This window comes from Dermacentor variabilis, chromosome 1, assembly GCF_050947875.1.
Source record: "Dermacentor variabilis isolate Ectoservices chromosome 1, ASM5094787v1, whole genome shotgun sequence".
In the NCBI taxonomy this organism is placed as follows: domain Eukaryota; kingdom Metazoa; phylum Arthropoda; class Arachnida; order Ixodida; family Ixodidae; genus Dermacentor; species Dermacentor variabilis.
Genome location: NC_134568.1, coordinates 9,412,491 through 9,430,335, shown reverse-complemented (window position 1 = coordinate 9,430,335; position 17,845 = coordinate 9,412,491). Strand labels below are relative to the sequence as shown.

Genomic DNA, 17,845 nt, shown 5'->3' with positions numbered 1-17,845 from the left:
ACCAGGTGGCTGCACCATGCAGACCATTCATATTTGCCCTTCTGCTCATCTCATGGCTCATCCCGTTACGGCACAGTTAAGCGGCCAGACTCTGTCCCCTTGCGCTTGCGTCTGCCCTAATACCGGACTCGCGAAATGCTATTGCGCTAGTAATCTTCCGGTGTAAAATGACGGCCACAAACGCGCAAATCCTGGCGCCGATCGGATAGCGGCAGTCTGATGCGCAGCAGGCAGTTCGCTCGTACGCTGCCTTGCAGAGGGACACGATGTCGCAGCTTGACATATTGCCAGTCGCTACGTTTGCAGTCCACAAGGCAACAAAGTCCAATCATAGTGCTCGCGAAAAGACTGAGACCGACTCTGACCGCGGAGCTCTCTTCAAAATGGAGTACGTTGTAACACAAGCAGACGACACACGCTGTGTGCCGGAAGTGCTTAAGTGTACTGAAAAATTGTTCTTGTGCATTCTCTTTATGTTACTTTCTTTTCATAAAAACAAATTAACTAACATTCCAACTATTACGAAGATAATTTGTTTACCGTAAAGTTGGAAAAATTATCGATCACGCGCCCTTGTCAGCCAATCGGATAGCTCGCCCCACTGACGTCGTATGGGTGATTTCGGTCATATGGGTAGGGGCGGCTTAAAATTCCGCCGAGCAGTGCGCTGCGATCGGCAGCGATGTGCATATTTAAAACCTTATAATAAATTACACGCTTTACGCGGAGCACTTAGATGTGTCAATTATTGATCAGAAGGACCTACTCTAACGACTCAATACGTTTGTAGAAAATCGTCAAAAGCGTTTCAGGGTCCCTTTAATGCCACCTATCGAACTCAGTGCGAGTGGTATCGAATCATTGTCAAAAACTATAGATGAAACCAAGGCCCCTGGTCCAGGCAGTATTTCTTCTCGCAAACTGAAGCGCCGTGCCTGGCCATTCACATTCTACCTTTATCTAATATATACCAGATCTGTTTCTACTGGAGTGCAGCCTGTGGACTGGAAAATGGCATATGTAGTTGCCGTTCGTAAGGGTGGTCCGAAAAACTTACTTCTAACTACTTCTTCACAACGTACAAAAAGTATATTTAAAAATTGGTTCATACTTTGATCTTGTTTATACAAAACAAAGATCAAGTGCGTGTGTGCATTTTACATTGGTCAGTGAGCTGCTCTATTAATAATACTTTGCTCTCATTAATGCATGCACAAAATTTGAAACAGTAACAGTTCACAAATCCAAAAGACAATAGAACATAGTGTACTTCATCAACTTTTACAAAGAGCCCACATATATTTATTCACATGTTTATCACAATGTTCTTATATTGCAGCGATACAATATGTATTACATATGTGGTGTTTTGTTGAGCAAGTCAAGGCACAGTACGATTCCAGCATTACATAAAGCATAGTGCCTTTGTGGCAACAGTGCAACTGTCATCTTTCTCAAGAAAATGTAAAACTTAAATATGCGTGGCAACAAGCTGCCCACCTCACCTGGACAGGGGCTGGAGACCTGCGGTTGAGTGAATAGCAGCGCTGAATCTGCTTGCGACACTTCACCTTCTCCTGAAATCAATGTACAGAGCTGCCGTTCAGTTTTCTTTAATGAAATTCAGTCTCTCTCCCACGTGAAAAATATGCACACCAGGAAATTACATAGTTGGTGTAGTACCATCAGCAGAAATGGAAAAGCGAGCAGGAAATAGGTTTTCAGAATGCCTATTACACATTGATCATTAAACAAAAGCACATGCAATCACTCTGTAGCGCTTCCAAGCACAGAGTGGACTAAAAAGTACATAATGACAAGTGTACTTGTTTATCTTAATCCGGTGACTGCTTTTCACAGGCTAACAAATCACTCAGATCAAGATGCGCCAGCACGATTTCGAATTTACATGAATGTTATCGTTGATTCTATCTGTTGTGTATGTTCCCACAGAACCTTGTATAATCAGACTGAAAGCCCGACACGAATTGTGTAATAGCTTCTGGAAGGCATGCGGACACCAGCGATTACGCTGGAACTTTCGATGACTGATACATAAAAGCCGACGCGCTTGACCCGCAGATCATATTCCGACGGTCGCCAACTGTGTTTGCCGCTATTGTTGCTTCGAGTGTAACTTGCTTTTGTGGGCACAAGTTCGCCCAATGAAAAGCTAGTTTTGTCATTTGTAGGTTTGCTGCTGTGTTCTTCACTGTCACTACTAGGTGACAATATTGAAGCCTGAATTAAGCCATTGTTACAAAAGCAGCTGAACATGGACACAAAACAACGTAAAGTAGCTTCGTAATAGTGTTCGAATTTATGCTTGTAGTACAGTTGCCTCATAACTGAGCATGGTAGGCCACAGCGGAAAAAAAAAGGAGAGAGAGAGCAAGGGCATCCTACCCATACCTAGGCAAAGAGGTAAGTATGAAATGCCTCCTTTTACTGCAATATATGCACTAAACTGCTTTCATAGCATTTTTGTCACATCTAGTGGATCAGCTTTCTCCTTCTTTTGTCGCCATCACAACTATTGTTAAATCAAGTGAATTCACCGATTTCTTAAACACCGCCTAACACCTATGCTTCATGTTTTGATGTTTATTGCCTTCATATATCTGCCACATGCTTCACAAGCAGCAGAAACCCCTCCAAGTGCATATTAAGAACAGACACAGCAATGAAAATTCGTGTGCTTGTAAATGAAGCCATAAGATCTTTACAGAACACACCAAGCTTGAAGCACACACGTCAACAACGACTGGACCCGTCCCTTCGACTTCAACCCCCAACTGGACTCTCTCGACTCGAGACAGCAGTACTTTGCCGACTATGGTTTGGTGTCGCTTTCACAAGATCTTTCGCTTTCTGAGTCGGTATGGACGAGAGGGCGGCTTGCAGTCACTGCGGCGGCGAGGAGACTATAGAACACACGCTTTGCCACTATCCTTCCTCGATACAACGCGCACCGGCTGTCCTTCGCGGCCATGTTGGCACGCCTTGACGACAGGCCACTTTCAGAACAGACAGCCCTGGAATGCCAACATGAACTGTCGTCGCACCGAAAGTCGGTCAAGGCTTTGCTGGCCTTTTTACGTGGCAGTGGCCTATTAGAAAGACTATAATGATCTCGTCATTCCCCCCCCCCCCTTTTTTTTCACGCCTTTCTTTTTGTACCTGCTCTTCTTTCCATCTTTACTTCCCTTTTCCTTCCCATAGTGCAGGGTTGCAAACCGGAGGCTTTGACCCTGGTTAACCTCCCTGCCTTTCTCTCCTTTGCATCTCTCTCTTTTAAAGGTTTAACTCCTTGCTCAACTGGTGGTGCAGTTCTCTCTTCCCTTTCCTGACCACCTGGTGACTGGTTGAGGTTCAATCCCAGCACAATCAGTGCATGAAATATTTTCTTTGGTTTCCGACAACCAGTGAGAGTCTTTGGCAAGATGGGAAAGGCTGTGGGATCAACAGCACCCTGCGATAGCATGGCTGAAATTTGGTTTGTGCCACATGCTTAAAGGCAATTCAAATGCTTGTTCTGTACTCAAGCACTTCTCAGCCTGGTGCTGGTTGAAGAAGATGGCCCACTTACCTTAATTACCAGATGATGCCTTAAAAAGTCCAATAAAATTGTGGCTTTTAACATCGAGAAACCCCACAGTGGGTTATGAGGAAGACCGTAAAGGGGACTCCGGATTATTCTCTAGAAGCCTGGGTTCCTTAACATGCACTTAAATACATGCAATGAAAGGTGAGTTAGTACGAATTCATTGTAGCTAAACAGCGCAAGGAAAGACAAACGTTGGGAAGAAGGAACACAAGATATAGACTTTCAAGTAAAAGTTGTTGGCACATGCATAAACATATAGGCAGGATATCTCCACTATCACAAAAGAAAGCAACACAGACAAGCAGAAGAAAAGAAATTGTGCCTTATCCAGCAAAGCCACCTTGTTTGGTGACAACATGATTGCAGCCTGATTTATGCACTTATCACCTGCTTTGACAATACGACAGGCCTCAATCATTAATTTAGTAAGAGCATATGCTTAAACTTTACTGTGTAGTTTCCTGAAAAGTTTCCTTTTGCATTTCACTCCCACTGCAATGTGGGCGCCACGGCGGGTAACCAAACCACAAACAACCTCATGCTTAGCAGCAGAATGCCCTAGCCACTAAGCCCCCCCAGCAAGTAACCAGCTCGTGTTGATCTACATGCAACTTTACAGGGTGCAAAACATGTGGACACACGTTTACACAACATGTGGACTGTGCATCTTACTTGTGCCAGTATCCTTATCTTCCTCAGTTTCAAATGCATTGCCCTTAGATCTGCAGTCAAAATCGCAAGTTTCTGCTACTGCAGCTCCTAACCAACAGTATTCTATTGTAGGTTTGCTACTGGCCATATAACACTCCTGGTGCAGAATTTAGCATTGATGCAGGTTATACACTAAAGGAGAGGGTAATGAAAAAAAACTGCCATTAACACTCACCAAAAATCCAAGCATTCCACAATGAGCGAATGCAAAAAATTCTACACAGCAGTTCTAAAGCATTCATCTTTTCATGGCACAATCAAGTGCTCTGTTCATTGGCAGCCAGCAGTTCAGAAACATTACATTTCTGTGCTGTGTTATGTTGTGGTGTGTGTTATATATAGCCTGAAAGTATCTCCTAAGACCTTCTGTCGAGGAAACTACTCCGCGTAAAATGGTGAGCCACCCAATTTACAAGCTCACACATAAATTCCTTGTTGCACATCCTTATAGTTTGCATACCTATGATGATCACCTAAATCTTACTGTACCTTGTCGGTCATGTGGCTGTCCAAAGAGAGGTCGATGGCCACCCGAATTTTGCACAAGGATTCGTCCATCTTAGTGAACTTAGGCCTCTTGTGCAATATTACATCCCCATTTGCAGCTTTAGACTCCTCACGCTTGCGTTTCTTCTTCTCTTTCTCCAAAGCCCTGCATCAAAGCCAGAAAGCAGTGGAACTGCATAACAATGTAATGGGAAAACAGTGCACTTGTGCATGCAAAGGTAGTTTTGCACCATTTACTAAAATGGGTACTGGTTAGAGACTTCTGTTAAACAGCCAATTTATTTCCTTTGAAATCTGTTGAAAAGCCCCACAATTTGATTTGACATATAGTACTGCTGGCATGAATTCAGTGGCTGCACCAAGATACAACTGTTCCACGACATCTATGCAACTTCATCTTAACTTCATAGGTAAACATATGGCAGAGATCTACTTAGTTGTGACCAAAGAATCCGACAACATAAAAAGTAACTTGGTCATTTCAACAAAGAATGCAGTGCTGTGGCAGAGTACTGTGAGCGATTCGACCACCGCTTTGACACCAACAGTGCCATTGTATTGGCGAGAGAATTACCAGAGGTGGCTCCTTTAGAAGGCGTTGGGAACTTTCTTTGGGAACGCTCCTGAGAATTTACGTGCAAGGTTTGGGCAAGATTGCCACACTTCCGTCGCCACGAGGAGCAAGTACAAAACCTTCATAAGCACCACTTCACCTCTTGCAATCTCGCCTCTGAAGAAGGAGCTGAACAGGTTCTAAAACGTTTGGGTTTTGATAAATCTTGGGAGCTCCGCTAAATTTAATTCACTTGTAGTTCATTCACAGCACATTAGAGATGAGTACTGCTGAGACACAAGCAGACCAAGTCACAATTAAGCACCAGGTTAATGGCATGCATAGGCTGATTAAAGTGCACCAATACACAGCACCATACACTACACAATTCTCTAGAGTCATAGGAAGATTACATAAATGTCACATGTGGCTCACAGTACACATCCAACGTTGCTTCCTGTTTGTGTCAATGAAGAATGTGCCGAAATTGTACAATTTAGCTGCTCTAGAAGGCTTTGCTCCGAGCGTTTATTCCAGCTGACTTTCTTTTTTTTTTTTTTCATACTGAACTCTGCAATGCCTGTTGAAGTCCTTTTGTTACCCTTCACGTTTAGGGTGCTCACTAAACAGGCAGAGAAGGCATTGCCATTTTGTTTTCAAAAAGAAGTGAAGAGGATGTCTATCAACGAGAGTTTTCAATTAGAAGAGGGCTATACATGGCATCCAGCTTAGATTTTTTGCAGGTCGTTCATTGAAAGCATATAAAGCAGACTGCAGTGCAAGTGCAGCAGTGCTGTATTTTATAACTCTGCCAGCTCTTTCATGTTAAATGTTCTACCAGAATCCAAAACACTCTCACAGTTATGCTACAATGTTGAGAGAGAAGGAACCTTCCTCATAAAAATGTTTCAGGGCTGCCCCCCCCCCCCCCAAGGTCGATTCTCTATAAATAAATGACAGACAGAAATACTGAAAACATCAACATGAAGGAGCTGTGCTGACCTTAATTCACCTAGCTGCGAGATTATACAAGCATGAATAAGCTTCAAGTCCCTTTTCTTAAGGACAGCAATAAATACAGAAACCAGTGATATTTTTCAGTCTTTATACAGGCTTCATCTCTGCATACACACTCATGAGATGTCTCACACAAGTTGGGCCAAGACAAAAAATATTGCTGTGCTAACAAATTCCTAACTAATCCATAAACGCAGCTTAGAATATTGCCATATATTATCCCCCTAAGATCAGTACAACAACAAACAACTTTCTTTTTTTACAGTGAAGCTGTCTAGGAGCTAGGATCTGAAAAATAAAGTGTCCCCCCCCCCCCCCCCCAAGATGTTGACAAGAACAAATCATCACGTAGACCAATCTTGGTGATAGTGCAGCAAGGGTCCAAGCTCAATGGCACATACCCCTGTGGGCTCAGGGACCTCAACAAGCCCTTGGACTACCCTTGTCACACGTTGGATGCAAAGAGGTCCCAGGCACAAGGGTAAGAACAGATATTTTTGAAAAATGTTTTGTACAACTTTTTCAAAAAGGACTGTCAAAAAAATTCTCAGTGCCAACTGTGCAAACACGCTAGTGCCACTGCTCGCGCGTTCGTGGTCATCTTCGTCCACAACCGGCTCAGTTGAGCAAAAAGCTATCATCAGCAATGGCTCGACCGTCGTCTTCCACAGCTGGTTCCATTGCCACTCATCATTCCTGCGTAGAATTTCCCTTTTCTGTCGTCAGAATGGGGAGGCTGTGTTTACAGTGTATGAGCCATTGCTTAAAGGGGGTATGAGCCATTCATTGTCTTGCATGACGGACACATTTAATTAAATAACAGAGGTGATACGCGAATGCGTGTGCACATACTTATATTGCCACAATGATCACAGGTTAGGACAATAAATACCTTCGTACTTTGGTTCAATATTCTGGGTCACTGCTGTGTCGTGCTCTAAACAGCTTCGCTGGTCTTCTGTCTTCACATAGTGGAAGAGCTCTTAATTTTTTTTTTTTTTACCGATAAGGAAGGGACAATTAGATGACCTGCAATGAGCAGAGTTTGCAGTGTGCTTTGTAATGGACTTTAAAACATTCCAAGGTTGTTTCAGCATCATTGATGTTTACCTAGCTGCTAATGCAACTTATGGTTTATGGTGTCCGAGAAGCCATGTCCTCATACTGCAGTCTCATACCTTCACATACTCTACCAGCAAGGTGGAGTATGTCTTTGCCGTCTTGTTTCAATCTCGTAGTAGTGGCACCATGGTTGGTCCCCGATCACAATTGCAGACAAGAAATCGTCACCCTTATTGCGATACCGGATCAGATGAGTAAAGGCAGCGCCAAACTTCTCCGTATTCTGGTGATGGTTCAAAATCTGGAGCATCCATTGCGCACACAAGAGCTGATAACCGAGATGTTCATGAATTATGGCGTGAACGGTGACGGTGAAGCGAACCGTGACTGATGTTCACACGCTCTGCCAGTTCATCGATGCTTATCCTCCGTTCTTGTGTCATTAGCTCATCAACCTTTGCAATTTTGTTAGGGGTGATTGCACGATGGCTTTGGCCTGGTCTGGGATCGTCTTTGCAACTTTCACGTCCTTCTTTGAACCGTTTGTTCTAACGCTTCACAGTGGCCAATGAAATGCAATGTTCAATGTACACGGCAGCCATATGGTGACTAATTTCTTTTTGGGAAACACCTTCAGCAGTCAAAAACCTCACGGCACCACGCTGCTCAACTTCTGGAGCGTCCATTACGTCACGCAACCATGTTCAACCCAGTGTATGAGCGCATTAAAGAACATTTATCCTCACACCTGCGTGCCACTTTTGTAAATGAGAGGTGCCTGCGTTCTACGCGCAGGCCTTCCAGATAATGAACAGAACCATAATTGCATGGCGTGGGTAGGCTCACTTTCATTTGACTCCCCCTCGTACATTAGAAATGCGAAGATACAATGAAATATACAAATGTGAAGATACAGCTTGATAAAGGGCAGAAAATTGCCACTGGAAACAAAGTTCACTGCACTCCAATAATCTCCAATAGTCTCCAATAAATCTACATATCTAAGAAAAAGTCACGGTATATAATGGGTCAAACAAGGCAAATAAACATGTTGCGCGATCACAGATTCACAGAATCCTAGTTCCCGCCCCCATTCCATCCACTCCTTCCCCTCCGATGTATCACGCGCGATGGAAGGTGGCACGCTTGCTCCCCACTTTTCTCCTTTGTGCACACAAGACTGAGCCACCATCGTCTGCTCACCCATTCCACCCCAACTCCACACGCAGCAAAAAACGCATGCGCTCTGGCTGGCTCTGGCAGCCCCCGGATAGGGGAGAGAGAACAAAAAAATTGAAGAGACTCAATGTGTCCTCGCGATTAAAAGTCAAAGTAGAAACAATAAATGAGAACATAGTTACCTTGGCTGGCTTTAGTGTCTTCACTGGATGCTTTAGCGCATGTGAAAAAAAAAAAACATTCATATTTTTTTGTGACATGACGGCACGAATGAACCACCACAACGCTTCGTCTCAACGGGCCTCGCTGCGGGCTTTGTCAACTTGTCTTATAGTGTGTTGATTTGGCCTGTCTCGTTGTATGGCCCGATGTACAACTTTGGAAAAGTTAATGCACCTTTGGCGTCAAATATTTATGGGAACATTAAACTTACAAAGTTCCGCAATTGAATATCTAAAGCACACGTTTGGAAATGGCAATGCACCTTTCACATCAAAAGTTTTTGAAAACTTCATACCCATAAGGTTTTGGAATTGACATCCACGCGCTCTGTATATTCCATGATAGAGTGTAGATTCCGCGGCCTCCGCGAGATGCCGCGGCGTGCCCGTTTGCCATCAAAACGTCCTTAAAACTTTGTGCTCGAATGGGGCTGCTTGCGTTTTGTGACTCCCGGTGCATGGGTGTTGCCGCGAAATCCAGCCCGAGTTCGCAATTTTCGCGGTGAAATGGCTTTTCGAGCGTGAAAAAGATGTTCTAGACAAAATCCAGAATGATTTCGTGCGCCGGGGGTTGCTTTGGTTGGCGGTGCATGGACAGCACGAAAAAATTTCGAGGGGGGGGGGGGGCTGAAGCTCCATAAGCCCCACCCCCTGGCTATGCCCCTGGTATGTACGTATGTGTGTGTGTGTTGCGCGTAGCCTCTTTCCAACCTACTTAGGTCACTGGGTAGTCCATGGTCAAATGGGCCGAGCATCAGGCTGCTGTGCTGAGGGAACCGAGTTCAAATCCAACTGTTGGACCGACATGGGTTACTGGGCATGCAACAATGGGCATAGATGCTTACATGGCAACGGGTTAGAAAAACTCAGACAGGAGCCATGGCATAGCCCCTACGCATTCTAAAGTCCTCTTTCTTTTCTTTGCTTACACTGGCTGGTCGCTTTTATTACTTAGCTTCATTTTCTATACCCTGCCCTGCCCAAGAAGTTGCACTTGGCATCTCCAGGTGATGCAAAATTTAAACAGGCCTTTTAAGTACTTTGCTGCCTTGTTTTGATGCAGCAAGGTCACACCAATCTATCGTGACAGGGATATGCTTGCAGTACTCGAGTCAGTGGTAAAAAAAATTGAAGCTTTGTCATCTTGCAGTAAAAATGATGTCGCGCATTATCATACTTTGGTCAGATCCTTCAGGGTACAGCAGCATAGATCTCAATTTCAGGAAGTACTTTTTCTATCATTGCCATTGTTTCCACAGGTGATCAATAAGCTTCTGACAGTAATGAAGCATACAATCTCCTTGATTGGTAAGGATCGAATTCCCAACCGGAAAGCGGGCCGGGCACAATGAGGGCAGTTCTGCTTGTGAATATCCATAGGTCAAAATGCAGGAGTTGGACATAGCCCTAAATTGTAGGAGTAGAGTCCTCAACTCTTTACCCGTCGTCTTCCCAGGGTTGAGTCCTGACATATCGTGAAACCTTGTTCGTCCTGCGCTGAGTGACTTCAGCACACCATTCCGCCAAGGTCGCTTGCAGTTCCTTCCGTCGTTCAGCATGCGATGAGATTCCCAAATACCGTAACCTTCGCAATAGAAGCTCGGAAGTTGCAGTAACAGGCAAGAGAACGCCAAGGGGATTGAATATATTTAATGATGTTCTTAGTAATGTGTGCTTGGTGTCTGTCTTGACCGAAGCTAGAAACTCCATTATTGACTTTGTAGAACATTCCAATAGTTGTCATTGGTGTTCCAGAGCATACCTAGGACTGCTTGTGAGCTGCTGTGAAATTCTTCTAGACCCTCTTAATTTCCCTCAAAAACTTCCAGTAGTTGGCTGTAGTTTGTCTTCCACTTCTGAAGGTTCATTCTGGCATTACTCATAATTAACCTTGCCCCGTTGTACACATCCAAGCCTTTGTCAAAACTTTCAGCTCCTATCAGCGAATCATCTACATGTACAGAAACTCTTCTTCCACTTTCCAGTGAGCATTCTGTCTTCTGTGCTTACGTTGTACAAGTGGTGGTGTATTGTCGCCATTAGAACAAAAGGGCTTGATGTCAATCCAAATGGCACGCATGTCATTCGCCATTCAACGATGCTACTGTTTTCACCACAGGGTACACACTCAAACCACAGAAAACGAAATGCATTGTGATACAATTCCTGTACTTCTATACGCCTTCTTGACGGCAGCATTTATAGCTATTGGACACCATCTAGAACGAAGCAAAACTTGGAGAAGATCTCAATTAAAGTTCATCCCTTTTTCCAAACATTCATTGAGTGACATGTATTCTTTTGCATGCGATAACATGTCAAACACAACTCGCAACTTCATTGTCAAAGAGTCCTCTCGTATAATTTCGCGATGTGGCATGTAATATAGTGTGTTATCATCAGAGCCCATTTTGGGCACAACTTCAGCGTGCCCCAACTGTAAGTATAGGCTTACCGTTCCGCCATTTTTCTCCAGTAGACCATCATGATCAGCAAGTCTTTTGATGAGCTTTTGATGACAGTTGACAGTTGTATCACGGATGTCCTCCAAAAGATTTTTGCAGTCGTCTTTCTACGGCAGCACAAACATGTATCTCCCACTAGAATCTTTGACCGCCTCCTTGAACTGAATGAGTTCCTTATTAGAGAGACATTCGCTCGAGTCAGCGATGCCCATGGGCTCAATTTTCCAGAAAGACAGCAGGATTTCTGCGCTCGATTTTTTTTTTTAGTATCCACTCATAAGACGCTGATCAGAAGACGAGTGCTGCAGTCCAAAAGAGCCTTTTGACAGACCGGTCCTTGGATTGTCCAACAGAATACAGTGTCAGTCGCGACAAGGCCTCAAACGTCTGGGCAGTGGATGACTTCACCTGTGACGACTTGCCGTAGGTAGTCAGAACCTATTAGCAAGCCAATCTCAGAGTCAGGTATCTTTAAAAACGAAGTAATCATTCGCCAGTAGCTCGTCTTGAGCTCTGAATGCTTGCAAAAATGTGTTGTCCATTGCCAGCACAGCTACATCATGGCAGATGGCAGGGACGACGACAGCTTCTATGCTGAAAATAGCTTTGCTGTACTGATTGCAAAGCAGTACTTCTACCTCCTTGCACTTTTTTGCTACTGATAAACAAATGTGTCCGAAAGTGGTCAGAGCTTGTGACGTCTCTCTAACCACCTTGAGCTTAAGCTTCAGGACCACGTCTTCTTGCATAAAAGTCCTTTGATTATTTCAATCCAGAATACCGTAGACGTGTCTGCTTTTGTCGTCGTTCACAATCTGTGTGCAGAATGTTTGGAGACACACCGTGTTGTCCGTAGTGCGTTGGTTGGTGGATGATGCATCTTCACAGGAAGAAAGAGTGCTAGAAGAAACACACACCGTACTGCTTCCTGGTGGCCCTGTTGTCGTCGTAGTCCTCTTGTAATTGAGGTCACGCATACTTGACGGATGTCTTCTAGAGCAAGAACAGCAGGTGAGCTTGACTCTGCAATCTTTCGCTCGATGACCTCTTGATGTGTAGTGGAAGCATCAGTTGCCTTTTGTCAACTGCTCTTTCTTGACAGCAATAGGTATATCAACATTGCAGTTGCGTGTTCCATCTTTTTGAGTGTGACAGAAGAAACATTCAAACCTTGCGACAGAAGTAGATTGTAAAACGGATGCTGTAAGTGTACTGAAAAGTTGTCTGTCAGTACACTCATCTACTGAGGCTTGTTTAGATGGTGACGCCACATTGCTCTCTGCTTTCCAGTTCCACTCGCATAAGCTGTAGCAGATCGTTGAGGTCACCATTTGACGTAGCTGCTTGTGAAACTGACTGAGAGGCTTGCGCAGAAGAACTGCCAGATGATCATGTCCGCAAAGCACAGCTTTGTTTTGCTCGTGTAAAACTGAGAATGACGTGAGGTAGAGCCCGCTGAATGATGTGGATAAGCATCGCTGAGACTGTTAGAGATGGCATGTTGAGTACACCCAGACATCAGATGTTCAGCAATGTGGCATCATATAACCTTCAAAGACCACCCAAGTTCGCCATCAGTTAATTCCTTGCCGCCCGCAATGCGAAGCGACATTAGAGTCGGTCAGGTGTGTGTAGAATATGGGCAGGTCTCCACATGGGTTTTTGGCACCAATTATAGATGCTTATTTGGCAATGTGTTAGATAAACTCAGACAGGTGCGATGGCATAGCCCCCACGTATTCCAATGTCTTTTCTTTGACTATACAGGCTGGCCGCATTTAACTTTTTCTACACTGGGTATGTGGTGCTCTTGAATAAGCCTTTTTGACACCAGATTGGGTCACTGAATATCTGCCACCGGGAGAGTGCCACTCTTCAATGGCCCTCCTTCTTGCCAACCTGCATGGGTCACTGTGCTACTCTTTATTGAACTTCGTTGATGTCAACTTGGGTCACTGGGTATGTGCTGCCTTTCATAGTAATTATATAAAACATAACTATGCACTACCCATCAGATTGATTGCTAATAGCAATAAAGTCGCCAGTCATCTCTAAAGGATGGACGCACCACCAATTTTTAAAAGCATGGTTAATTTACGTGGTACATCCTGTGAGTATTTACACTAAAAATACACTGACACATTCCTTTCTTAGTGAGGACCAAAACTCGAGTTTTTTTCCGCAAAACATGGTAAGTGTCAGAAACTGAATGATACACACAATTTAAATGGAATGCACCGTTTCATTTTGAATGCGCGGATTTTGGACACATGCGAGAACTACACTAACAGAGCCAGTCATTGTTAGAGCCATAACGATTCATTATAGGAAACGTAAAATAGCGCTTTTTGACGACTGATAGAATGTGCCAAATGGAGGATTCCTAAAAAATATTTGGCCGTGCTTCTATATGATCAGCCCCAATTTCGCAGTCCTAACATGGGTATCCTACTCGATAAATTTGTGCGCACCATATGCACTACATCCAGTTCACCGCCTCAACACATTTTACTGTATTACAGAACAAGATTTTGTCGCGTTGCACTGAAACACAAAGTACATTCTCTAATGGAACAGTGGGCAGGCGGCCAGGCAGCCAAACGTATAAATACGCACAACGCACACCACGAATTCGCTTAACCTTACACCACATTTATGATACGAGACAGGTAAGCTTTTTCTGTAACAAAGTACTGAACCCCAAGAAACTGCTTAACTATTGTGTTCGCAGTCGCGTCTTCTGTATACATACCTTCTCTCGGGTCTCCGCTTGAGCCACTCTATTCTTCGCAAGACTCTTTTCCGGTAGCGCTTTGACACCGTGGAGTTTGGGTCACTTAACACAGCCTCCAGTTCAGAGATGCTCAACGAGTTGAACTCCTTTTTTACTGGTTCGTCGCTTGCACCATTAGCAACGACAGGCTGCTCAACTTCACAGCTGTCCGCATTGTTTTCCAAAGTTGTACGCGGCTGGCTGCCTTCAGTCTCCATCGCTTTACTGCTGTGGTGCACATGCAGCACATTTGTCTCTATCATACCAGCGTTCAACGCGAGAAGAGATTCACAGACAACCCACCGAGTGAAGTAAATGCAGCAGACATTCTACACGTGGGTGAGCTAACCATGCGTTGCTCGTACACAATCCGCAGTTTCTCTTTTCTTTCGGAGGCAGGTTCCCGTTCCGTACCAGTTGGTGCTGTAACTAGCGCCATCACAAGCGCTACTTTTTATTGCTGTATCAGTTTCGTTTCCAAGAAAAACAAGCGAAACTGAGTAAACTATGGAGGAAAGGAAAACACTTTTTTTTTTTCCCTTTCTCCATGGATTAAACGGATCGGCAGCCTAACAAAAAGTGAGGGTGCCTGTGTTTGTCGTAGTTACGTGTATACGTGCCAGAGCACAGGATGTCATGCCAAATGTACCGTATTGTTGGTGTCGTGGAGTCTTCACTAGTTTTTACTGCAACGCCGAGCTGGAGTTGGCGTGTCCTAGCCGAGCGCCAGCGTTTCACGTAGGGAAATCGCGTACTGTACGGTTAGGGCGGTTAGTGACTGGCATCCGAGAATGGTCCCTAGATAGGGCCGATAGGGTGCCCGCTACGCTCCCTCGCCTCGTCCTAGCTCCGGCAGCGCACCGAGGTGACCGACGAGGCACACAAACCAGGCTCGAAGAGGAGGAAAGACCGGGAAAACGAACAACACGCCCTGCTAGCACAGTACTGAGGGCACAGAGCTCTGACCGATTGTCTGAAAAAGGCTACGAAGACATTGCACGGCACTTTTCCTTCACTGCCACCGACGTTCAGAATCTTGTGCGGCATCAGAAATACCGTTTTTGTACTGTAGTAGCGAGCCGCGCTAGTCTCTTGACCCTGTTTTCCATAGTTTATTTACTGCAGCTTCTCGCCCAAGTCCCAGTTCAGTATCGAGCGTGACGACGCCCATATAATTTTTCTTTCTCGTAATTTCATTTCATTTATTTACCTTAAAGACCCCACTAGGGGGTATTACATAAGGGGTGGGTGTACATAAAGAATAAATAAAACACTCAAATTTGCGACAACAGTTACTCAGTCACATTGGCAGAAAAATATGACGGACAGGTGAAAGCGACGATATTGCGAGGAAGGCCGTTCTATTCTTCGGCTGCACGAGGAAAAAAAAAGATGCTGAAAAATTAACAGTGCTCACACGTGCACGGGAAACTTGCAATTGGTGACCAGTGCGAGGAGGTATGTATGCGCCGTGCGGTGTGATGTAAGGAGCACTGTTAAGTGATGAATAGTAAAGCTTATGGAATAGACAAAGTGTAATGCTACAAAAGAGAGAGATAAGGAAAACAAGACAAGAGCCTGCGCGTGTTTGACCAATTGGTTTGATAAACAACGAAACCAAAACATCTTTAGCCTGCAGAGTTTACACCGCGTTTACACAAAAACTTTAGACCTCTCAGAGTCAAGAATTTCACATCGAGTGTTTGCCCGTACATGGTAATAACGTTTCTTAGTTAAGAATTGCATATTCGTGGTTAGGTCAATAGTTATGACATCTAATGCTGCCAATGCTACAGACATGCGTTTTAAGCATAATATACTCTCATATAAATATGCTCCAGATGTCTGCTTCAAGCTTAGGGACAAGTATAAGAACAGTAGGGATTCGTAGGTACTTTTTGGCTTGAGCGGGGATTTTATGGTAAACTCGGCCGGCAACGCTGCTGCGAAGCGCGGTTGCGAAAAGCACAAAACACTGTAGTACAAAAAACTTCGTGCACTCTCGTTTTTTTCGCGAAAATGCGAGGGTGGGTGGATGAATGTTAGGAGCATCCTTTTTGAAGCGGAATGGTGGGTTCCGCCACCAAGCGCTTGTTATTTTATTACTTAATATCTTACCTATGTTAAAGAAGAAAGGGAAAAAAAACACGATTGATTCCCGTAACCAAAGCTTCTGAGCCCCCTATTGTGAACTTTGTTTTTGTACGCTTTCGTTGTTTGCCGTTTCCCCACCAATTTTCCAATCGCCTCTTTTAGAGCCCTGCTCTCGCTGAACCCAAGGGCATCAAGGAGGCCAGTGATTACCAAATCAACCGCTGGGCAGATATCTTCACACTCCAATAAAACATGCTCTATCATTTCCCTAATACAGTGTGCTAGAATATTCTAGCACACAGTACCCAAACTTTACCGCAGCAAGAGTCGCGCTTGCGAGCGCCACCCTTCGGCGCCATCAGCTCATTTTAGCGGGTTATTTGAAAGTGAGTATAAACAACGGCGACGGTTTTCTTCTTAGGCTATGTATTAATGTCAGGTCGCAAGTCTAAGCGCCAGTAAAAAAGCAGGTGAAGCTTGGCAAGCTAATGACAACCTTGTCGCGAAGTGCCTAGACAAATTCCAAGTATAATATGTCTAGTTTCGACTACACCAGAACCAGCCAATTTAGCGAACATTTTATCCGCGCTGCTGTACACCGTAATACGTTTCACTTCAAGCGAGGTTACTGTATGGCAAACAGACGGCAGCTCAGGGAAAGCTAAATAAATTACTTCCGAAGCTGGGGGAAGTAATCTGCATCATTCTCAAACCTGGCTCGGCTTACAGCACTTCTTCCAACAATACATTGCTTGATTACTGCTGCAAACTGAATTCGCCTGGGTACAGAGTTAATATTTTCGGTTGTTACTGTAATACCTTTTATTTTTTGTATGCAATTACTTATTCAATAAACAGTGCACATGTAAGAGGTAGCTCGGGTGCTCCTATCTAAATACATGTAAAATGATACATGTAAATGATTTTTCTCGGCAACCAATGCACTAAATTTGACGAAGTTTGTTGCATTTAAAAGAAAAACTTAAAATCTAGTGACAGAGGGTTTCGAATTTTTGATTTAGTGCCATTTTTTGTTAACAATGGCCGAAAATCGCACATAAAGAAAAACCGAAACTAAGAAGTTTGCAAATCTGAGCAATAAAAAATACGAAAATTCTATGAACATCGCCTAATAGCACAGCTAAAACAGATAAAATTAATACGTTACACATGGAAATAGTCTTTGCAGAGCCCTTGTGCACAACGTAACAAATTAACGTAAGACAAATTGACATATCGAATTTGTCTGCTTTGAACAATCTTATGTATGCCATTTACAGAACCACGATATCTGTTTTTGATGCTGAGCTATTGTAAACTTCGTGCTTAAATATTTTTTCGACCTTTCAAATTTCAAATAGCAGCAACCTTCCCAAGATGGATTCACTAGGTTCCCAATACTGAAGAACCCAAGCTCATGCAAGTGAAACTGTAGAAAGCCAAACATACAAAACTGCACTGCAGTGCAACATCTGCACTGTGCTGCACTGCACCATCTGCACTGTGCATGCGGTATTCATACTCCTTATTCTGTCCTTGTTGCTCTGTGCTGTTTTTTGTGTCTCTAAGCACTTTGATTATCTTCCACAGCTAAGGCTGTCATTCACGATTTCAGAGTTGTGGTTCAGAAACAGTCAAACAAGCTGGGCAATATAA

The 17,845-nt window shown here is 44.1% G+C and overlaps 1 protein-coding gene across 2 annotated transcripts in view; it reads right to left on the bottom strand.

Moving 5' to 3' along the window:
* The window catches only part of LOC142575291 (tRNA methyltransferase 10 homolog A-like), a 35,297-nt gene extending 20,656 nt beyond the window's left edge, over positions 1-14,641 (bottom strand). Inside the window, exons 1-3 of one of the 2 annotated variants that reach the window (XM_075684544.1) lie at positions 14,075-14,641; positions 4,808-4,970; positions 1,506-1,577 (exon numbers count right to left, since the gene is read on the bottom strand). In XM_075684544.1, the coding sequence (XP_075540659.1) occupies positions 1,506-1,577; positions 4,808-4,970; positions 14,075-14,358 (519 nt within the window). In that variant the 5' untranslated portion in view covers positions 14,359-14,641. The remainder of the gene's footprint in view (positions 1-1,505; positions 1,578-4,807; positions 4,971-14,074) is intronic. The other variant, XM_075684536.1, reaches the window with a different exon arrangement.
* Positions 14,642-17,845: the final 3,204 nt, after the last annotated feature.